The sequence below is a fragment of the Elaeis guineensis genome, chromosome 1 (genome assembly GCF_000442705.2).
Source record: "Elaeis guineensis isolate ETL-2024a chromosome 1, EG11, whole genome shotgun sequence".
NCBI classification, from domain to species: domain Eukaryota; kingdom Viridiplantae; phylum Streptophyta; class Magnoliopsida; order Arecales; family Arecaceae; genus Elaeis; species Elaeis guineensis.
In genome coordinates, this window is record NC_025993.2 from 7,335,696 (window position 1) to 7,354,710 (window position 19,015).

At 39.4% G+C, this 19,015-nt stretch overlaps 1 protein-coding gene across 1 annotated transcript; it reads right to left on the reverse strand.

The window, feature by feature from the left end:
* Positions 1–3,260: 3,260 nt before the first annotated feature.
* On the reverse strand, positions 3,261–13,976 carry LOC105037910 (uncharacterized). The gene is given in 8 exon segments (XM_019848289.3): positions 3,261–4,636; positions 4,782–4,836; positions 12,800–12,865; positions 12,985–13,086; positions 13,165–13,227; positions 13,307–13,380; positions 13,461–13,688; positions 13,691–13,976. Coding segments are annotated over 8 exon segments (1,338 nt in total). The 5' UTR covers positions 13,938–13,976; the 3' UTR covers positions 3,261–4,133.
* Between the last annotated feature and the right edge of the window lie 5,039 nt (positions 13,977–19,015).

Genomic DNA, 19,015 nt, shown 5'->3' on the forward strand with positions numbered 1-19,015 from the left:
GTATGGTTACGAATTTGAAAGGAGATGATTTTCTTATTTTAATATTGCATAATCTTTAAATTATCCATGTTTATTCTTACATAATTTTTGAATGAAATTATTCTCTTATTTCTAAAAATAAGATGTGGAAAACTTGGTTTGATATTGGTATAAAAATTGGTACGATGATGTATGAAAAATTGATTTGAAGATTATGAGAAAAGCTCTCTAATCAATTATGATTCGGATCTAACCAACAGGACTATTCATTGGCCACACATTAAAAATGTATTTCTTCTAAGCCCAGTCAGTCGGAGCTGATCACTGGTAATGCTAGTTCTTTCGAACCTAACCAGTTGAGGCTGATCACTGACACACGTTGATGCGTCGTATGTATATATTCCAGAACTAGTCTCTTTACCTTGTCATGGGACTAATCGTGATCATGTGAATCAGAACTGATTCTTTTCGGACCTAGCTAATCAGGGTTGATCACTAGCATATGGTGATGCATCACGTATTTATTATTCAAGGACTAGTGTCTTTTGAGCCTTGTCACGGGATTAATCATCACTGTAGTCACTAAGGACTGAGAGAAGATTTTTGGCTTTTATTAATGTACATGGCATATTTTCAAAGAAAATTATGTTGTTACATATTACTGTTAAATTGTTATATTTTAAAAAGTAATTATGCTTGCTTTCTCAAAGATATTAATAATTTACTGAGCCCATAAAGCTCACTTTTTTTTTATTTTTTTTCAGATCCAGAAGATCCTATAGAGTTGAAAATTGATCAGTGAGGAGTCTAAGACTTAGAAAATTATTTGCTTAGCTATATTCAAATAATTACATTTTAAAAATTGTTTTGAATTTCGTTAGATCTCTGTTTTATTTATTATTAATCATGAAGATTTTTTTTTCTATTAAATAAAGATATTAAAGAATTTGCTTTTATCACTGTTCGAGTTAAATTGAGATCTTTATGTTTTGGTGAAAAATAGACCTTTCATATTTTTTAAGATCTTATTCTAAGAAGTGTACTACCATCACGTACCCGATCCGGATGCTAGAATTGGGTAATGACAATTATCAATTTATTGGATGTCATCAATACTTCTATCTATTGAAGTAGTCAAAAAAATTGAAAGGAGACGACAAGAGTTTCTTTGGAGAGAAAGTAAAACATGTCATGGAATCCATTGTCTAGTCAGCTGGTCACAAGCTTGTAGGCCTAAAGAAATGAGAGGCATGAGGATTGTCAATCTTAGAACCTTCAATCAGTGCCTTCTAACCAAACAGTGGCGGAGATACTACATAGAGCAAGATAAACCATGGAGAAAACTAATACAAGCTACATACTATTCAAATAGGCTGCCAAGCCAACAATCTATCAACAGTCGACGAACAGCATCAACCACTTGGAGGAGTGTACTGAAGGTCAGGAAAACTTTTACCCAGTGCTCATGGTTTAAGATTGGCAATGGCAGCTAAGTTGCCTTTTGGCAAAGACATATGGGTTGCACAAACATCACTCAAAGACCTTTTCCCAGATCTATTCTCTCTAACATTAAACATATTCATCTCAGTGCAAGGCATCTTCACAACAGAATAGAAGACAACTATTCCATAAGCCACTCAATACAAGAGGGAAAGAATCCCTACAGCTCATGCTTAATCTACTCAGTGAAAGTACCTTGACACCTAGAAAGGACTCTTTAGTATGGAGATGGAGAGACAAATAGGAATTCTCGATCAGAAGCTTCTACAAATTTCTTTGTAATGATGGCATAGTATCAACTTTTACAAAGATCAACTAGAGGCTTCCAATACCAGAAAGAATAAAAATCTTCAAATGGTTGGTTTTCCAAAACAATATCCTAACTCCAAGCAATCTAAGGAAAAGAAACATTCAAGTCCCCATCCTATGCTCTCTCTGCAATTCAGAAGAAGAAACAAGCGACCACCTCTTCCTTACATGCCCGTATTCAAAATAAATCTGACAACCAATAATCCTAGCACTTGGCATATCACAAATGCCGATGTCAGTTGAATATCTATAGACAACATGGAGAAAGAATATACCAAATCAAATAGCAAAGCAATCCTGTGATTGTATAGTGTCTATATTATGCTGGAAACTATAGAAAGAATGCAACAATCGAAGATTCCGTTTCAAAGCAAATTCTCAGTTTAGACTACTGAAATTCTACATAACTGAGATGGAAATTTAGAATGCTACAAATTCGAAAAAGCACAGACAAGTAATGAAACAAGTGTTACAGAGGATTAAAAATAGAATCTCATCGTAGGACGCTACAGCCGAATATGGCAACAGATGATTAGCACAGACACATCCAACCATAAAGCTCTTAGCAACCTTTTGCCTACCTGTACATGGCTGGAAGACTATAGGGTTATATGGTCTAATGTAAAGAGATAGCCTTCACACCACTAGCACACCAAGGTATCCCTTCTCAATGGTGTGCTTTAACTCAAAGCACATGCCTTTATCAAACCTGTAAGTGCATGTGACGCCCTTGTAATTTAAACTTATCACTAATCGAATATCTGGGTGGCTCTGCCTCCCATTACGATAGAAAAAGAACACTAACATCTTTAATTTTTCTCAACATGTACATAGTACAGACGGTGATTAAGTGGATGTATCTGCTCCATGATTTGTTACAATCATTTGTTTGTCTTATAACAAAAATTAAAAGATATTGGAACAGGACTGAAACATGATCGCATATGGATCGAATATCAGTATATTCATATCCATATTTATTTTGTTTAACAAATACAAATATAGATATGGATATTATTTGGATGTAAAAATTTAAATTCATATTTGTTTTAAATGGATACCAATACAATTTAGATACTGGAAGTATGAATATAATTACGCATATAACTTAGATAATTAAATTTTATGACTATATAATGAAGAATATTATTAACTAGATAATAAATCAAGTTAATAATATATTTATGTGGTTGTATATAAAATTAATAAGTATTATATAAAATTATATAGAGCTACATATAGATTCGGATATTCGGATATAGATTGAATAATTATCTATCCATATCCGTATCCATATTTTTTTAATAGATATGGATATGAATATTAGTCGGATCTTCAAATATCTGTTTATATTCAGATTGATTCGAATACAAAAATGAATTTGAACGGATAATATCCACACTACTTTCATCCCTAAATTGAAAAATGATTTTATTCATCCACAAAGTTTACACACACCACTTGTTTCAAACAATAGGTTGGTCATCAGTATACATTTGTCTTTAAAAAGGGATATTATTAATATCCGATTAGCATTTGTGTACCAGAAAGAAATGAAACAAATTTTCTTTTCCGAAAAAAATTGGATAAGGTACGAATGATCACCACCGATTTAAATGCATATGACTCACTCCAGCAGCACATGCTAGTTACTTGATGTATGCTCGAAAGTACAAGCCCTTGAAAATGGAAGCCACTGATGGACCCTTGGGAAAAATATTTGTACATTGGCCCTTAGAAAGAGGTTTTGGATAGGCCAGATCGTCAACCACATGGGAGCCGATACTGGCGTCTATCTTTGCATACATCATCCGCATGCATGATTGATGAACCATCATATGAAAACCCATGCCTTGAATTGGACACACCAAAGTTGGAAGCTGTTGAGCTATATAACTGAGTGATCGACCATAGAGATTCAAAAGAGACCAGAGAATGAAGATGATTTATGCATTCCAAAAAGCCCTGAGCCTCTGCTTCATTTGTCTCAAAATAAAGATGATTCATGCATGCCATTGAATAAGGGATACATGCTGGCAAATAATTTTTATGTAAATCAGCATTTGAATCATGTTGATGTTGGATAAGTCCTCTGATTCTTTCCAAGCTATGTTATAAAGTAAAAATTTCATTGGTTGATTTTGCTAAAAAAAATCCATTAATTGATAGCAAAATTTTTCTTGCCTCTTCATGGTAGATGGAGGAAAAAAAAATGAACCTGCCAGTAGTAGTAGGTGATCCATTTTGCTAAATGAATGTATGCATTATTAAATAGGATTCAAGCTCCAAATGAAAAACAAACCAAGATACCGTGACAAAATGGAGTGCTCTTTACCTTGCATGTGTCAAATACAGGGATGAAGTAATTGAGCATCATCTTGATAATCAGCAAATAACTCCAGCAGTTGTTCATCAGTCCACTCTGCAACTGAAACTCTTGAAATCAGGTTTTTAGGTCCATTTGTTTTCGGGTCAGGCTTGGCAGGTATAACTGCCATGGCCGCTGCAGCACTGGTGCTGCATGGCATGTTTCCAGCAAGACCTGTCATTCTACTATCCATCATCATTCTGCAGTTGAAATTTCCTCTCACTTCCTCAGCAGCAGTATTTTCACCTCCATCCCTAGGAGATGGCTTTATTGCTGCTGCCCTCAGCCCAATTTCCACGCCCCTTCCAAGGCAAAAGCCAGGTCTGGAAGACATTTGTGTGGTCGTGGCAGTGGCACTAGTGCTACATGGCAGGTTTTCAGCAGTGCCTGTCTTTCGGCTATTCATCATCTTTTCACAATTCAAATCCCTTGTTACTTCCTCGTCAGCAGAACTTTCAATCCCATGCCTTGATAAGAGTTCTATTTCAGTTGCCCACAGCCCATAGAAAAATGGACAGTCAGAATATCATTGATAAAACAAAGATCAGCAAACAAAAGGAAACAGTAAGGGAAAAAATGCGAAAGGAAAAACCAGTGGAAGCCTGATCAGAGGGGCGAAGTCTACCTGTAAATGAAGGCATCACTTGCTTATGAGGGGGGCCACAGTCCTTATTGATTAGCTGTTCATGAGAAAAACTTCATCACAATTTTATTTTGCGAGCAAAAGAAAAATGTGCTCTGTTACACATTTGATACCAAAGTAAGATTTGAAAGGATAAATTGTAATGGATGCATAATACTCTCTAGGCATCACAAGCCAAATGAATAAACTGACCACACAACTTTGTTAACTGGAGAGATTAGCAGGAGGCAAGTACAGAAATTGTAGGGCAAGAAAAAAGAAGTAGAAGTTAAATGTTATGACTATCATCATCCAAGCTTTCTACCATCAAATATGGATTCAGCTATAGAGCACAATTCTAAATCGAGAAGGTTCCATGTAAGGGATTGAGCAGATTTTATGAGCAGCGATCAACTTGAAAACCACATTCAAAAAATAGGTGTCAGGTTCCTGCCCAAGACTATGCAAGAGAGGGAGTGCACTTTGAAATGCCACTCGGGAGGTAATGTGATATACCTTACATAACAAGCAATAGATACACATTTTATAAAGCATCTGCTTATATACCTAACACATCACTGTCAATTAACTTTGGCAAAGGGTGGACTGGTATTAAATAAATGTCTCACAAATCGTCGAAGTTACATCTCTCTTTAAGCACTCTACAGAGAGTTATAAAGCCAGAACATGTTTCTGTCATGCACAAAAAGCTCAAGGTTATAATCAAGTGATACGCGTTCCACTTCAATCCCCAAACCAAGGCATATAACTAATATTCATCTCAAAGCTTGTCTAGCAACCTTCAAGAAAACATTACTTGAAATTTTTCTCCAATATGTCTTCTTATAGTCCATGGGCTTCATCGGTTTATCCTTCAGAAGTAATGCAATCATATAGGGTAAGCCTTCGCGACAACTGTAAGGTTGCTCCATTGTAATCTCGAGGTCAATGGTTCGAAACACAGAAATAACCTCTTTATATGTAGAAATAAGGCTACGTGAATATAACCCTCTCCGGATCTGGCCATGGTAGGAGCCTCATGTGCAAGGCCGCATTCTTTATTTAATGCAGCCAGCTTTCAAGAAATTATATTTACTAACTCTATAATAAGAACTACAAAACCAACTCTGTTTGGTAGTCTTTTATATTGGTGTAGGACATGAATAATCACTAAAATAAGTAAATTTGCTGATGGACATGCAATGCACATATTAAACAAGAAGATGAAATTTTATAAATAGAAATTAATTAGTGAAATGTTTATATCATTATTGCAATTTTCTCAATGAAATCTCAATAATGCTAGCAAGCAAACAAAACTAATATTTTTCAATCAAAACACCATCTAGTTCAAGCGTATGCCATAAGGACGTGTCCTGATACAGAACATAAGGTACCATTACTTGAACTGTTGAACACTTGGTGTACCAGTTATGAAGATTGTGTTCAAAGGCAGAACCAAGATTTCTATGTAAGGGAGAACAAGTATTCCCAAATATGTTGATGTCATCACACATTAGATTATTAAAAATTATAAGAAATAATTAATAAAAAATAACTATATTGTTCATATCTATATAGATATAAAGATATCTTCTAATATATCTAAATAATGATAAATACTCATATTAAACTCTGAAATGTACAAAAGCTGTGATTAGAAAAGCATGAAAATGAGATCTCAAATGAAAGCAAACAGGCATAGACTTACACAACAACCAAGCATCGCCAGTGAACTATGGGATGTTGAGAAACCACAACCCTAGGCATCGCTCAACGCGCAACGCCCGCTGATCCCGCATGCGCTACTCTGATACCTCTAGTTGTGAAAATCCCTGAATCACCCACATGGACCTGAATGTTGCTCCAGAAAATCTAAGGAGATCTGCGATAGATCCATACACTCTAAAGGCAGCAGCCACAGATCCATCACCCGGATCCGTGATGGAGCGCCCCCCTCTATGGGCTTGAGGGAGGCGCCTCCCTTCCTCTAGGGCTTCGTCGAACCTGAGACTGCTACTCTAGAGAAAGAGAGAGAGGAGATAAGGGAGAAAAGATCTGTATTCCACTTCACAATGCAACCCTAATACAACCTATGTATTTATATACATAGCCAATAGGCCCGACCAAAAACTCCCTTGGCTAACCCAATACATCCCATCGACTTATCCCCAATCCAAACCCTGAGTTAGTCAACTTAAGATCTGACAAACCAAGACCCTAAGCCCTAGGATCAAAACCTGACCCTAGACCAAAACAAAGTTCCATACATCTTCAGCCAGCACGAACTAGGTCGGTTCAACTGAGACTGAGTCGATCCAGTTCTCAGCAACCTGCAGAAAATCTGAACGATGTACTTTCTATCTTGTTCCTAGTTAATCGACTCAGCTGGGACTGAGCCAACCCACTCAAACTGAATCGGCTCAGTTTGGCACTGAGTCGATCCACTTTCCATGCCATGCCAAAATTCCAATACGCCTGTCTTTCTAGCATGCCTTGCAACTCGGTTGATTCATTTTCAGACTGGATCAACTCAATATCCTGAAACTGCTCTTCTACCACAGTCTTCAACTCTTCTTTGGTATCTCGCTCCACCCTGTATCTCCAGATATCCGAAGCTCCAACCAAGCCCCTCGAAGTCCTCGCCGTCTGAACCTCGAGCCCATGGATGCTATGCATCGCCTCCATCCTAAGACAACTCCCGTCCTAACCCTAGAACCCAAATTGGTCTTAGAATCTCGGAGCCAACACCCTAACTCCTTTTGTGGTCTCCCAACATTTGAGAGCACCACACAAACTTTTACAATCTTCACCTTGGTGCACCTAAGTCTTGACAAATCCGGCAATGTTTTTGCACACTCCCACTGTCTCTGCATGCCCTGACAGCCCCTTTTTTCGAACATCCTTGCCACCGCCAACTCTCGTCAGCTGTTGTGTGCCCTTAGAGACCCTCTGGGATGACCGCCTCCTCAACTGAAGACCTTTGGGTTGCTCCTTTGCACCATCCTAAAATTGTAGACTCCCTTCTGCTAAGCAGCTACATCACTTGCCCTAGACTTCTCTGGAGAACCCCACGGTGTTCCTGTACCAGCACTCGCTGTATACGAAATCCTGTCCACCTGTAAAGCCACCTTTGTCCGGTGCTCCATCTAAAACTAAAGTCCATCTGATGCCGCAGAAGTCTCCGACTCTGTATCCGAGTCACCCGAGGCCAACCACTCAACGCTACACCTCGTACACCATCGTGGCCCCTTCGGACCCTTCGCACTCCGCAGACCCCTCCAAAGCCATCCCGGATACACCATACCCTGCAGGCTCCTTCGAAATTCAAGAGCTCATCCAACTCTTCAAACCTAGCAACTGAACCCTAGGGGATTTCATCCTAGCACTTCTTCCTCTCCTGCCCCTGCACCAACCGTTACTTCAACTTCTCCTGGACAAACTGCAGATTCCTCTGCAAGCACCGAACCCACCTATCATCACCTGGGCTAGTCACCGCCCACACATAGGTATCCCGGGTCCTCTCCCATTGCCACACTACAATCAACATGGTCTCCCCAGAACCTCGATCCACGATGCACACAACCCCGCATAAATCCATGCAATGCATCACCACTGCTGGTGCTGGAATCAAACACCTATCCTTACACCCCTTGGCTCTGAACCTAAATCAAACCTCCTCCACCTGAATCGTGACTCTCCCAGATGCCCCTGCAGAAGAAATTGAGGTCAACTGCTCAACACAACCCTGTTGAGCCTCCCGCTGAACCTCAACCGCAACTGCTACCGTTTCGGATACCTCCGAAACACCCCAGAGGATATCCTCCTCCTCTGAACCAACTACGATGATCCATGAAACAATTGTCTCCTTTCCCCCAAGACCTACAGATCCTGCCCTGATCGAACTGCTGAATGCATCCCCGACTACCTCCCCTCCTTCCAACACCTGAAGGATGTATAACTGTCTCTCTAGCATACCATCGATCATTTGATTTGCAACAATCCCTTGGGTGCCTCTTCTCAACACCAAACAGCCTTATACCGCTGTCTTTCTCTCCAGAGATCCCTATCACCAAATCCATCATACACCCATCCTTTCCACCAACATCGATCAACAAATCTGCCACCAAAATCTTCCACCCCGAAAAACATCCTTCTTGTCAATCCTCTCAGCCTCCACCTTCAACTTGCTGCTCCCGATTGGCCAAACCACAGCAAAAACGAAAGTTGATCGAAGACATATCGTGGAATAGATGTGGAGATTTTTGATTTCACCTAGTATGACTTCTTCTACGCTTGCACGTTCCATCAGGCTCTGATACCATGTTGAGAAACCACAACCCTAGGCATCGCTCAACCCGCAATGCCCGCTAATCCTGCATGCGCTGCTTTGATACCTCCAATTGTGAAAACCCCTGGATCATCCACGTGGACGTGGATGTTACTCCAGAAAACCTAAGGAGATCTGTGATAGATCCATGCACTCTGAAGATGGCAACCACAGATCCACCACCCGGATCCATGATGGGCACCCCCTTCCATGGGCTTGAGGGAGGCGCCCCCTTCCTCTAGGGCTTCATCGAACCTGGGACTGCTACTCTAGAGAAAGAGAGAGAGAGAGAAGAGATGAGGGAAAAAGATCTGTATTCCATTTCACAATGAAATCCTAATACAACCTATATATTTATATACATAGCCAATAGACCCGACCAAAAACTCCCCTGACTAACCAATACATCCCATGAACTTATCCTCAATCCAAACCCTAAGTTAGTCACCTTAGGACCTCACAAACCAAGGCCCTAAGCCCTAAGATCAAGGCCTGACCCCTGACCAAAGCAGACTCCCATACACCTTCAGCCCACACGAACTGGGTCGGCTTAACTGAGACTAAGTCGATCCAGTTCTCAGCAACCTGCAGAAAACCTGAATGATGCACTTTTTGTTTTGTTCTCAGTTAGCTGACTCAGCTAGGATTGAGCCAACCCATTCGGACTGAGTCGGCTTAGTCTGGCACTGAGTCGACCCACTTTTCGTACCATGCCAAAACTCCGATACGCCTGTCTTTCTGGCATGCCCTGCAATTTAGTCGACCCATTCCCAAATTGGATCGACCCAATGCTCTGAAACTGCTCTTCCACTGCAGTCTTCAGCTCTCCCTTGGTATCTCGCTCCACCTTGTATCTCCAGATATCCGAAGCTCCAACCAAGCCCTTCGAAGTCCTCACCTCCTGAATCTCGAGCATGTGGACACTATGCACCGCCTCCACCCTAGGACAACTTCCGTCCTATCTCTAGGACCCAAACCGATCCTAGAATCCCAGAGCCAACACCCAGACTCCTCTTGTGATCTCCCAAGACTTGGGAGCACCACACAAACTCCTATATGGGAAAGATTTTTGGAACTTTAGTCTTCGAGAATTTGGTAGCCACGTGGTTTGAATAGTGTAAATGGAGGACCCAAGATATAGAGGAAGGGAAACTTAGTTTCAGCCATCATTCGTCAAGGTCATGATAGGGAGATATGTTTGTAATTCCATTTTTCCACAATTTGGTTGGAAGCCATCTTTCTTTATTTGGAGGCATTTCACATTTGTTGTTGTAATATGATAGGAACTCCTTAAGAGAGAACTAAAATCTCTACAAAAAGAAATAGTTCTCATCTAGTCCTTGAAAATCTGGTCTAGCAGCAGAATTAGTAAATATTTAATGCAAAATATTGCCATACCCCATTTCCACATTCCTATGATTTGCAATCTCATATTGACTCTACATTAGATAGTTCTAACTTCTAAGTGGATTGGTGTTTGTGGGAAAGCCATCCCTATTTAAACTTGAAGTACAAATTTGACCATCACTAATAGGCATTATATGGATGGAAGTGGGGAAACATGGCTGAGAGGAAGAGGAAGCATCATTCAAAACCATGCCAATATAAGCAAAAAATTCCTAATCCTATCTACTTATTATGTCCTGTTCTGCACTTATTTTGCCCTGCTATTTCTGACCAAGTTAAACCCCTCGTCAAGGACTCAAAGCAAAAGCTTTTTAACTTCATTATAGGTCATATTAGGAACCTTGTTCCTCTTTTATGATCTTTTTTCATACAGGTCAGCTTCTCTCCAAGCCAAGGCACACTGTACTCTTTCTGATACACCATATCCCCTTGATCAGTTATCATCATCTTATCCTTTATGTTCTTATCAACATACTTTTAACACATCCATTCAGCACTTTCCTTCCATTATGTACATTTATACATGCTTTCCACCCTCTCTGTTAAAGCAGTGAAAAAGGCAAAGGAAAAAAAAAGATACAAGTGCCCATTTTTGAAGTCGAACAAAAGAAAATACAACAATGTTTTGCACTTGACACTGTAAAAGAGTTCTCTGAAGTCAAACTAGCAAAGCAGTGGCGCACCATATTTTAGAAGCAAGATTCAAATGCATAAACCCCGCGACAATTCTATATAGCATATATGTGTTTATACCATTATTCATCAGCTAGTAGCTTCCAATATAAAGATAATGATTACTTTGCACATCACTTAAAAATCAAGGACTTCATCTTCAGTGGCATTTCCCCTATCAGTCTGTCACTGCATTCCAGATACGGTTAATTTTGAGAACTTAATAAAGAAGGTCCATCATTCTGATATAACAATCACATATGCCCTCATCTAATGACATGAAATCATTGGCAAACAACAAAAAGTCAAAAATCATGTGGCTTCCTACATAATGACTGTTAATTCATCTATGACAAGTATGGGAGATAATGATTTAACATTAACCTTGTTTTAGGCATATCCCTATTAAAAACAAACTCATAATACAAGAGAAACATGTAACAGTTTTAACTGCACAGTAAATTCCAAAACATGATGAAGACAGCCTATAAAATGGCCATATCACTCATCAGGTTGCTGCTCAATATGCTACACAATATGCAGTCTCCAAATCAATAAGTCATGCAGAAACTTTGCATTGTTTAGTGTTTACATATTTTTCCTAAGCCAAGGAAAACCTCAAGATAAATTTCTGTGCACAAAACCATTTTGATTACAAATGTGTGTTGAATAGTCAATGATTTCCAGGTACAACTTTTGATAATTCTTGCATTCGTTAATAGGACACCAGTTCCCACCTATCATCTAGGGTCTTCCTCATCCAATAAGACTGACCAACCATGCCCAACAATGTTTCACTGGTATTTCATTTACTCTCGACACACCGGTCTTTTTCATCTTTTACAATGTGTCAACCCATCAAAGTTGTCATTCTATATCATTTTGCATTCCCTTGTTCTAGAAATCCTAATGATATCCCAAATGCATTATAGCTCACCAAGACCACCAAAGAGCATCCTTCTAAATAAAACAGAGTAGCACATTCCACTAAATATACCACATATTTCTTACCTCACCATTTTCATTGAAATATGAAAAATGTCCTTAAAATGCCCATTAATATAGGTACACATCATGTATAATAACTATATATGGAGGCACAGATATCCACTTCCTTTCTATAGATTGTACACTAACTTTGACCTTCTCGAAAATCTTTCTTCAGTTCAAATATTAAAAGGATGAACTTACTACAGGAATCCATCCAACATGACAAGAGTCATGCTAAGCACAAATTAACACATTATAAAGTTACATCAAAACAAATGAAGGCTTGCCTCTCAGGTTAGACTACGATAATTAATGGGTCCGTAAGGAGCCTAATTTTAGAAAAGGAGGGTTAGAGACACCTTTGTTCAACACTAAAGAAACATATTAAGCTATTCAAACCAAAAGTACCTGACTCGAATTGTCATTTGTTAAGAGTGGCATAAAGAATTGCAAGGCATCATACCAGTCATGGAAAACCATAGATGCGCATAGAAACATATACAGAGGCATCCCCTATTCACTAGCAGCTAACATCACATATATTAAAGGATATCTGCATTTGATTCTAACAAGAATAATTATTGCATCACCTAAAATATACACACTTGTTCACATTACACACCTTCACCACATTGTTCATTGTCACATTGAGATAACGCATTGCATGAGCTGGGCAGAAGGCAACTACCTGAATGTATTACATTTTCAAAAGGTCACTTGCTGATACACAAAATGTCATTAGCACAGTTGTCAACTGTAATAAACTTGGAACCATGCAAAGATAGGACGTTAGAAAGAAATTTTCACCTGCTCCAGGATGAGTACACATCCAACAGATATCTCACTGCCAAGGTTGCTCTCTGTGAGGACCTTCCGATGGACTGAAGCACCAATCGTGCCTGTTGGATCCTAAAATCCAGTGTAGGTCAATTTAATTCACATGACCCTCTCAGCCATTAATATTAAGTAATTCTAAAGCTTTTTTACCTTCAGAGTTAAAGATAGATCACCAAGCCCATTTGGAGTGCAGGATTTGATAATGCCTACCACCTGAACACCAAAATGTGACAGTGAGTCAATCAAATTGAATCAAAACACAGCCAAAATACTTGAAGAACTAAAGCTGCACCTGAGGTACTCGCTCCACAGACCGCATCATAATCGAACTGATCGGCGACACCAAAGAACAGCCTGCCCCTGATCCTGACAGGATTACATCAAAATAACATCGACATGGAATCATCACCAATGTGAGAGAAACAAGTCGCGGACATTGAACGCACCAAGAAATTCCATGGCGCAGAGCCAAGGGTTAAGCTTGAAATCCCCATCTTCCTCATCCATATCCAACATCCCACCATCCTGGTCCAGGTCCTCCCAACAAGAAGCGCTTCCAGGTGCCCTGGCTGCGGCACCGGCCGCGGTGGCGGATTTCCGGTGCATGGCGGCTTGAACGGCACCAGCGGGGCCGGGAATAAGGCGCGGCGGGACGGTTGTGCTCCTCGGGGGGCCTCGTCTTCTTGGCCCTCGGAAACGAGGGTTGGAGATTGGATACGATGGGGGGAGGGAGGAGGAGGAGGAGGAGGAGAATTGGAGGCGAGGGTTTGGGAAGGGCAAGAGAATTGGGAGCAAGGGCGGAGAGAACGGATCGAGGGGGTGCGACTTGGGTTAGAGGAAGAAGAGGAGGGGAAAGCGGGAGGTTGGAGGAGGAGGGAGGGGAGATCGGAATCGTCGACGTCGATTTCGTCTTCCCACCCCATTCTTTCTCCGGCTTGGCGTCGCTTCTCTTCTGAAGGCGGGAAGCCGCGGAGTTCTTTTTATTTTTTATAATTTATAATGTTCCGGCCGAACATTCCAGTGTGGTATCAGATTGCAGACAGCCCGGGCCGGTTCGAAGCCGGGCCGAACCACTGCCTTTGGGCTGGGCTCCACACCAAACATGGGTCAGGCTCAGCCCCGACCGGTACCAGCTTTAGTTTGGAGGGGCCCAACACAAATCCAATCCATTTCCGGCCCATAATGTTATCAGAAATTCTATAGCCAGATAAATAAAGAAAAATTACACATCTTGTATCCCTTCATGTTTGTCTTGATTTAAATTGGCGGTCTCTAAGATAATATATGCTATTAGTAGAGATATGGGAGAATTTGTCTATGTTTTCCGGAGTCTATGACAGATTGTGATACTAGTAAGAGACAATAGTAGTCATATGATAAACCATCAAAAAGATGCAGAAAAGCTAAGGAATATATCAAACATGATATAAATGGGGATGGGGATGGGGAGAGATGGCTGAGTAGACTAAAGTAGCACATCGCTAATCTTGTTGTATGAGTTATTCATATCGAGGGTTCGAATTCCTCTCTTTTCACTTCTTATTATTACTTGAAGACTTTCAAATTAGAAGGGATTTCGATCCTTTGATTTTATTATAGATAAATGTATAGAATAGATAAAATTATAAAAAAAAAGTTAGAAAAAGTAAAAATATCCTTTGTCAGGGAATGGCTCCTTGGCCTCTAATTTCCATATAAAGGACACAGTGAGGATAAAGACTCTCTTTAACCACTATTCTGATTGATTGTATATTTTTCATAAATAAGTAAAGAAAGATGCGATGATTTATTCTAAAAAATCCAAAGAGTTGTTATGTTTAAATTTGACAATGCTTTTGAAAGCATCGTTGACTTTGTACTTCCTGATATTTTTTAAAAACATCATCTTCAGTCTGACGATGCACAATTTCATCGTCTGTTTATATCGTCCATGTTCTTTACGACGCATCTAGAAAGCATCAAGAAATATATTTTCACATTGTCCTTTTCGATGATTTTGTGATATCAAGGCATATTTTTGTGATGCTTATAAGTGTCGACAAATGACTAAGTTAAGACCGACAAAGATCCAATCTGCTATAGTGATAGTATTCCACTTAACCCATAAATGGCTTGTATATCATCTGCTTCCCAATTATAATTGGCTATGCCCAGAGAAACCCTAGATTATTACCACGCAAGCTTATTTTATTTAATCAGAACTAGTTACTTGAAGTTCACTTTTCTTTGACATCTTCCTAGTTCTTATATTTTTCTAAATTAAGTGTGCTAATAAACAGGAGATATAAGTCCATAACTGCGACAATCCAATGCTTCAAGTTATTTTGTAAAGTTATAGAAAACAAATCTTCTTGCAGCGGAAGGGACTGCCCAAGTGGCTGCAGCATAAGCCTATCCCTTTAATTACAACCACAAATGTCTTGTAAGAAATCGTGTTAAAAGTTCTCAGGAAAAAAAAAAAAAGTGATTCTTTTATAAAGAGAAAATGTGAAATTTTGATTTCGTGGACATGTGGCCACAATGCTAACATTCCTCAAAGCTTTTCTTTTATTGTAAGGATCTTATTCCCCTCATGAGATAAAGAACTATTATCCGACAGTGCAACGTATACATCTTTGGAAAATAGATTATGGAATTCATATTAGAATAATCCTCAATCACCAAACTGGTCCATACATTATTAATTGTGTGGTCCGCCATCAGCCCATCACTACAAGTTTGCCCAAGGATTTTTCGAATAAATTTCCGACCAACAAATCATTGGCAACACGTAGCCTTGCATGTGAAGCCCCTTCTCGTCTCTTAATTAAACCTAGCTAGCTATCTTCAAACACCTACATTCTTAATTATTTGTTCATTCATGGGAATAGGTGAAGAATACAAAAGCAAGTCACGAATCCACTGAACAAACACAAATGGTTTAGAGAGTAGCCAGATGTTTCCACCAAGTCAATTAGCCTTGCGTAAATCCACTAACCCCTCGAAAACAACCTTCACCATCCTTATCTAAAGGGAAAGAAGCAAGCAACAAAAGACATAATTAAATATAAAGAAACGAGTTAATGGATCCAGAAATCAAATACAAACTCAGATGCTTATCTTGAATCAGTCAAGCACATCTTCACATGCTAAGTCCTTGTTCTTTGCAACATCCACGCTTTCTTTATGGAAGATGGTAACATCCACATAAAAACGTTAGTGTACTCTTGCAGCAATTAGTGGAAAGGAATACTGCCATTCATCACAGTACTGAAGCATCCCATGCTACTAAGATAAGAAGAGAATACTCTGAAAGCAACTAGCTCCAAAATAAGTGCCATTGTTTGTATTTTTCTCCCTTTTTTTTTTTTTTTCTTGGGGTGGGGGGCGGGGTGCAATTATCGAATCCTAGCATATAGCACAGAAGCAAGACTAGCATCCCGTACTCCAAAGATAAGAAGGGAATCCCCTCCCAATCCAATCCCACCCAAATTATCCTTCCCTTCTTCCTTGCTATCGAGCCTTTTTTGACTCATCTCCTATCCCCACAGAGAGGCATCTCACTTGGTTTGCTGACGACCAGCGACCGCTCAAAGCCGAATCTAAAAGGTGGCGGACCAAAGCAAGCTCACCAGCCCTTCCACACCATCCCTTTTGGACCCCAAATTCTTTATAGAGATTTTTCTGTCGACAGCAACAGCAGTGGACTGGAGTGAACCAGGTCGAGTCCCCACCATCACCACCTGCAAGGAGTGCTCGTAACGAAATCTCTCCCCCTTGCACCACTTTCCAACGTCAGGGAACTGAAAAGCAAACCATCCTTTACTGCTAACTTTATGATTTATTCCTTCGGAATACCATGCATAGATATATAAATACGAAAGGTTACTGTCTTGTCATCGCTCATCTCATCTTGCCTTGCATGGAAGTAGATGATGGATTGAATAATATACACAGCCCCATTCGGCACCACCTATCATTGCGCATCGCACCTTTCTTTAACTGCCACATAAGAGACATGTTATCTTTGTGTAACACAGACTAGAAAGGTTAATTGTAGCAGTACTCTAAACTAAATTTTAGAAGAATAAATATCTTTTAATCACCTTAGGTTCCTACATTTTTCATATTTGATATCCTCTCTTTTAAAAGAGTCTCTCAAGTTAATTTTCTAATACAATTAGATACATTAGCAAATTTTTTCCTTAACAACATTTTCTTAGTGCCGCAAGTCCAAAATACTTCCAATATCTAGCGCGGTTGGTGGAAGGCATGATTGCTAATTACTGGAGCACATCTCCCTTGTTCGTAAGAAATAGAAGCATCGAAGGAAATATGGGAAGGGTGGAAACTCACTCAAGCATCCAGATCTGATTGTTGTGTTGGCTTAAGCCGTTGTTTCATAATGTCTATTCTTTCCATCTAAGGGTAAGCTTGAATCCTAAATATGCTTCTTTGTCTTCTTATTCTTTGTTAGAAAATCAGGTCTGATCCATGAAATTGGTCCAAGATTTACTTGTTGCATGGTGACAACTAAAATGTGGTTTATTTAATCATACTTATTGATGTCCATTTTTTTGTTATTGCTCTATTACGGGAATTTGGTCTCCATTTCCTTAGAATGATTGTTTGCACACTCCAAGCCAAAGTGTGATAGTGGTCTCATTTATCCTATGTATTACACAGTGCCACATTTAACCTATTGTAAAATGTTCGTCCTCAATTATTCTTTTAGAGTCATTGGTTGTCTTCTTGTTAATTTTGAGATAGCATGCAGCAATGATTGTATTTAGCCCCCTAATCTATGGTAAAATTAACTATCATTGTGGTTCCTAGCATGTTAATCATGGATTTTTTACAATTGAGTTGCATCCCGATGAGCCATTATGGTTTAGTCCATCCATGCACTGCAATATGGGTCTTTCAATCACTTTGACAATAGTGATCTAGATGAGATGTCCTTGATAGAAATTGAAGGCATGGCCTAGAAATTTGGTTAGTTGTTCTCAATCTATTGTGAATGGAAATATTGAGGGTTATCTTATTCAAAGTGCTAGTGGACAAGTTGAGACCGATGGTACAGATATTCAAATGAGTGATACTAGCCTGGGGAAAGGACCTTGCTGAAGCAGATGGAGAAGACTGGTGAGTAACAGTAATAGTGATGCTAGTGTGACACTAAGTGATTTAAAAGAGATTGATGAGAATGATGATTACTTATTAAGGAGTACACTGATAAAATAGTTTTTTTGATGATATGATAAAAATGGCTAGTAGAAAGTGGATTCAATGGAAAGTATGTACAAATGGAAGATGCTACAAGATTGGTGGGCAATAAACCAAAATCAGAAGACAGCAATGGTACTAGAAGCCTTGGTAGCTCTTCAAGTTGAGATAGGGAACATTCTAGGGGACAAAATTTTCTAGAGTTTAATTCAGCATCAAATTGGAAGAGCCTGCAAGGCTTCAAATTGGAATGAAGTTTGACTCTCTTGGCATTCATGAATCTAAGATAGAGGATGTATGCTTCTCCAATATATGTTTCTCCAATTACAAGTTCAACCATAGTACCATGCAAGAAAAACTAGAGATAAAGGACGTATGCTTCTCCAATGTAAAGAGAGGTCACACACTAGATCAATACCTATAGGGCAACATACAAGTATGGCAGGCAATTCTGCAATCACAATGTCACTTCTTGATGGCTTATTCAAGCCTATTTATAAGACTTTAGATCCGAAAGCATGCTTAAGATTCAAGAATTCATTCATAGAGTGAGGAGAGACTACAAGGTTTTATATGCAAGATATAGGCCTATAGGCTACAAAGAAAATAATCAAGGTCATATTACATAGAGAATTATACCAAGATATAGGACTACTACGACATTATTAAGGTAATAAGCCTTGGCTCTACTATAAAGATCAAGATGGGCAAACCAAAATTTGGTGTAAAGACCATTTTCCATAGGCTTTACATACATTGGATGCAAACAAGAAGAGCCTTCTAAAAGGATGTAGGC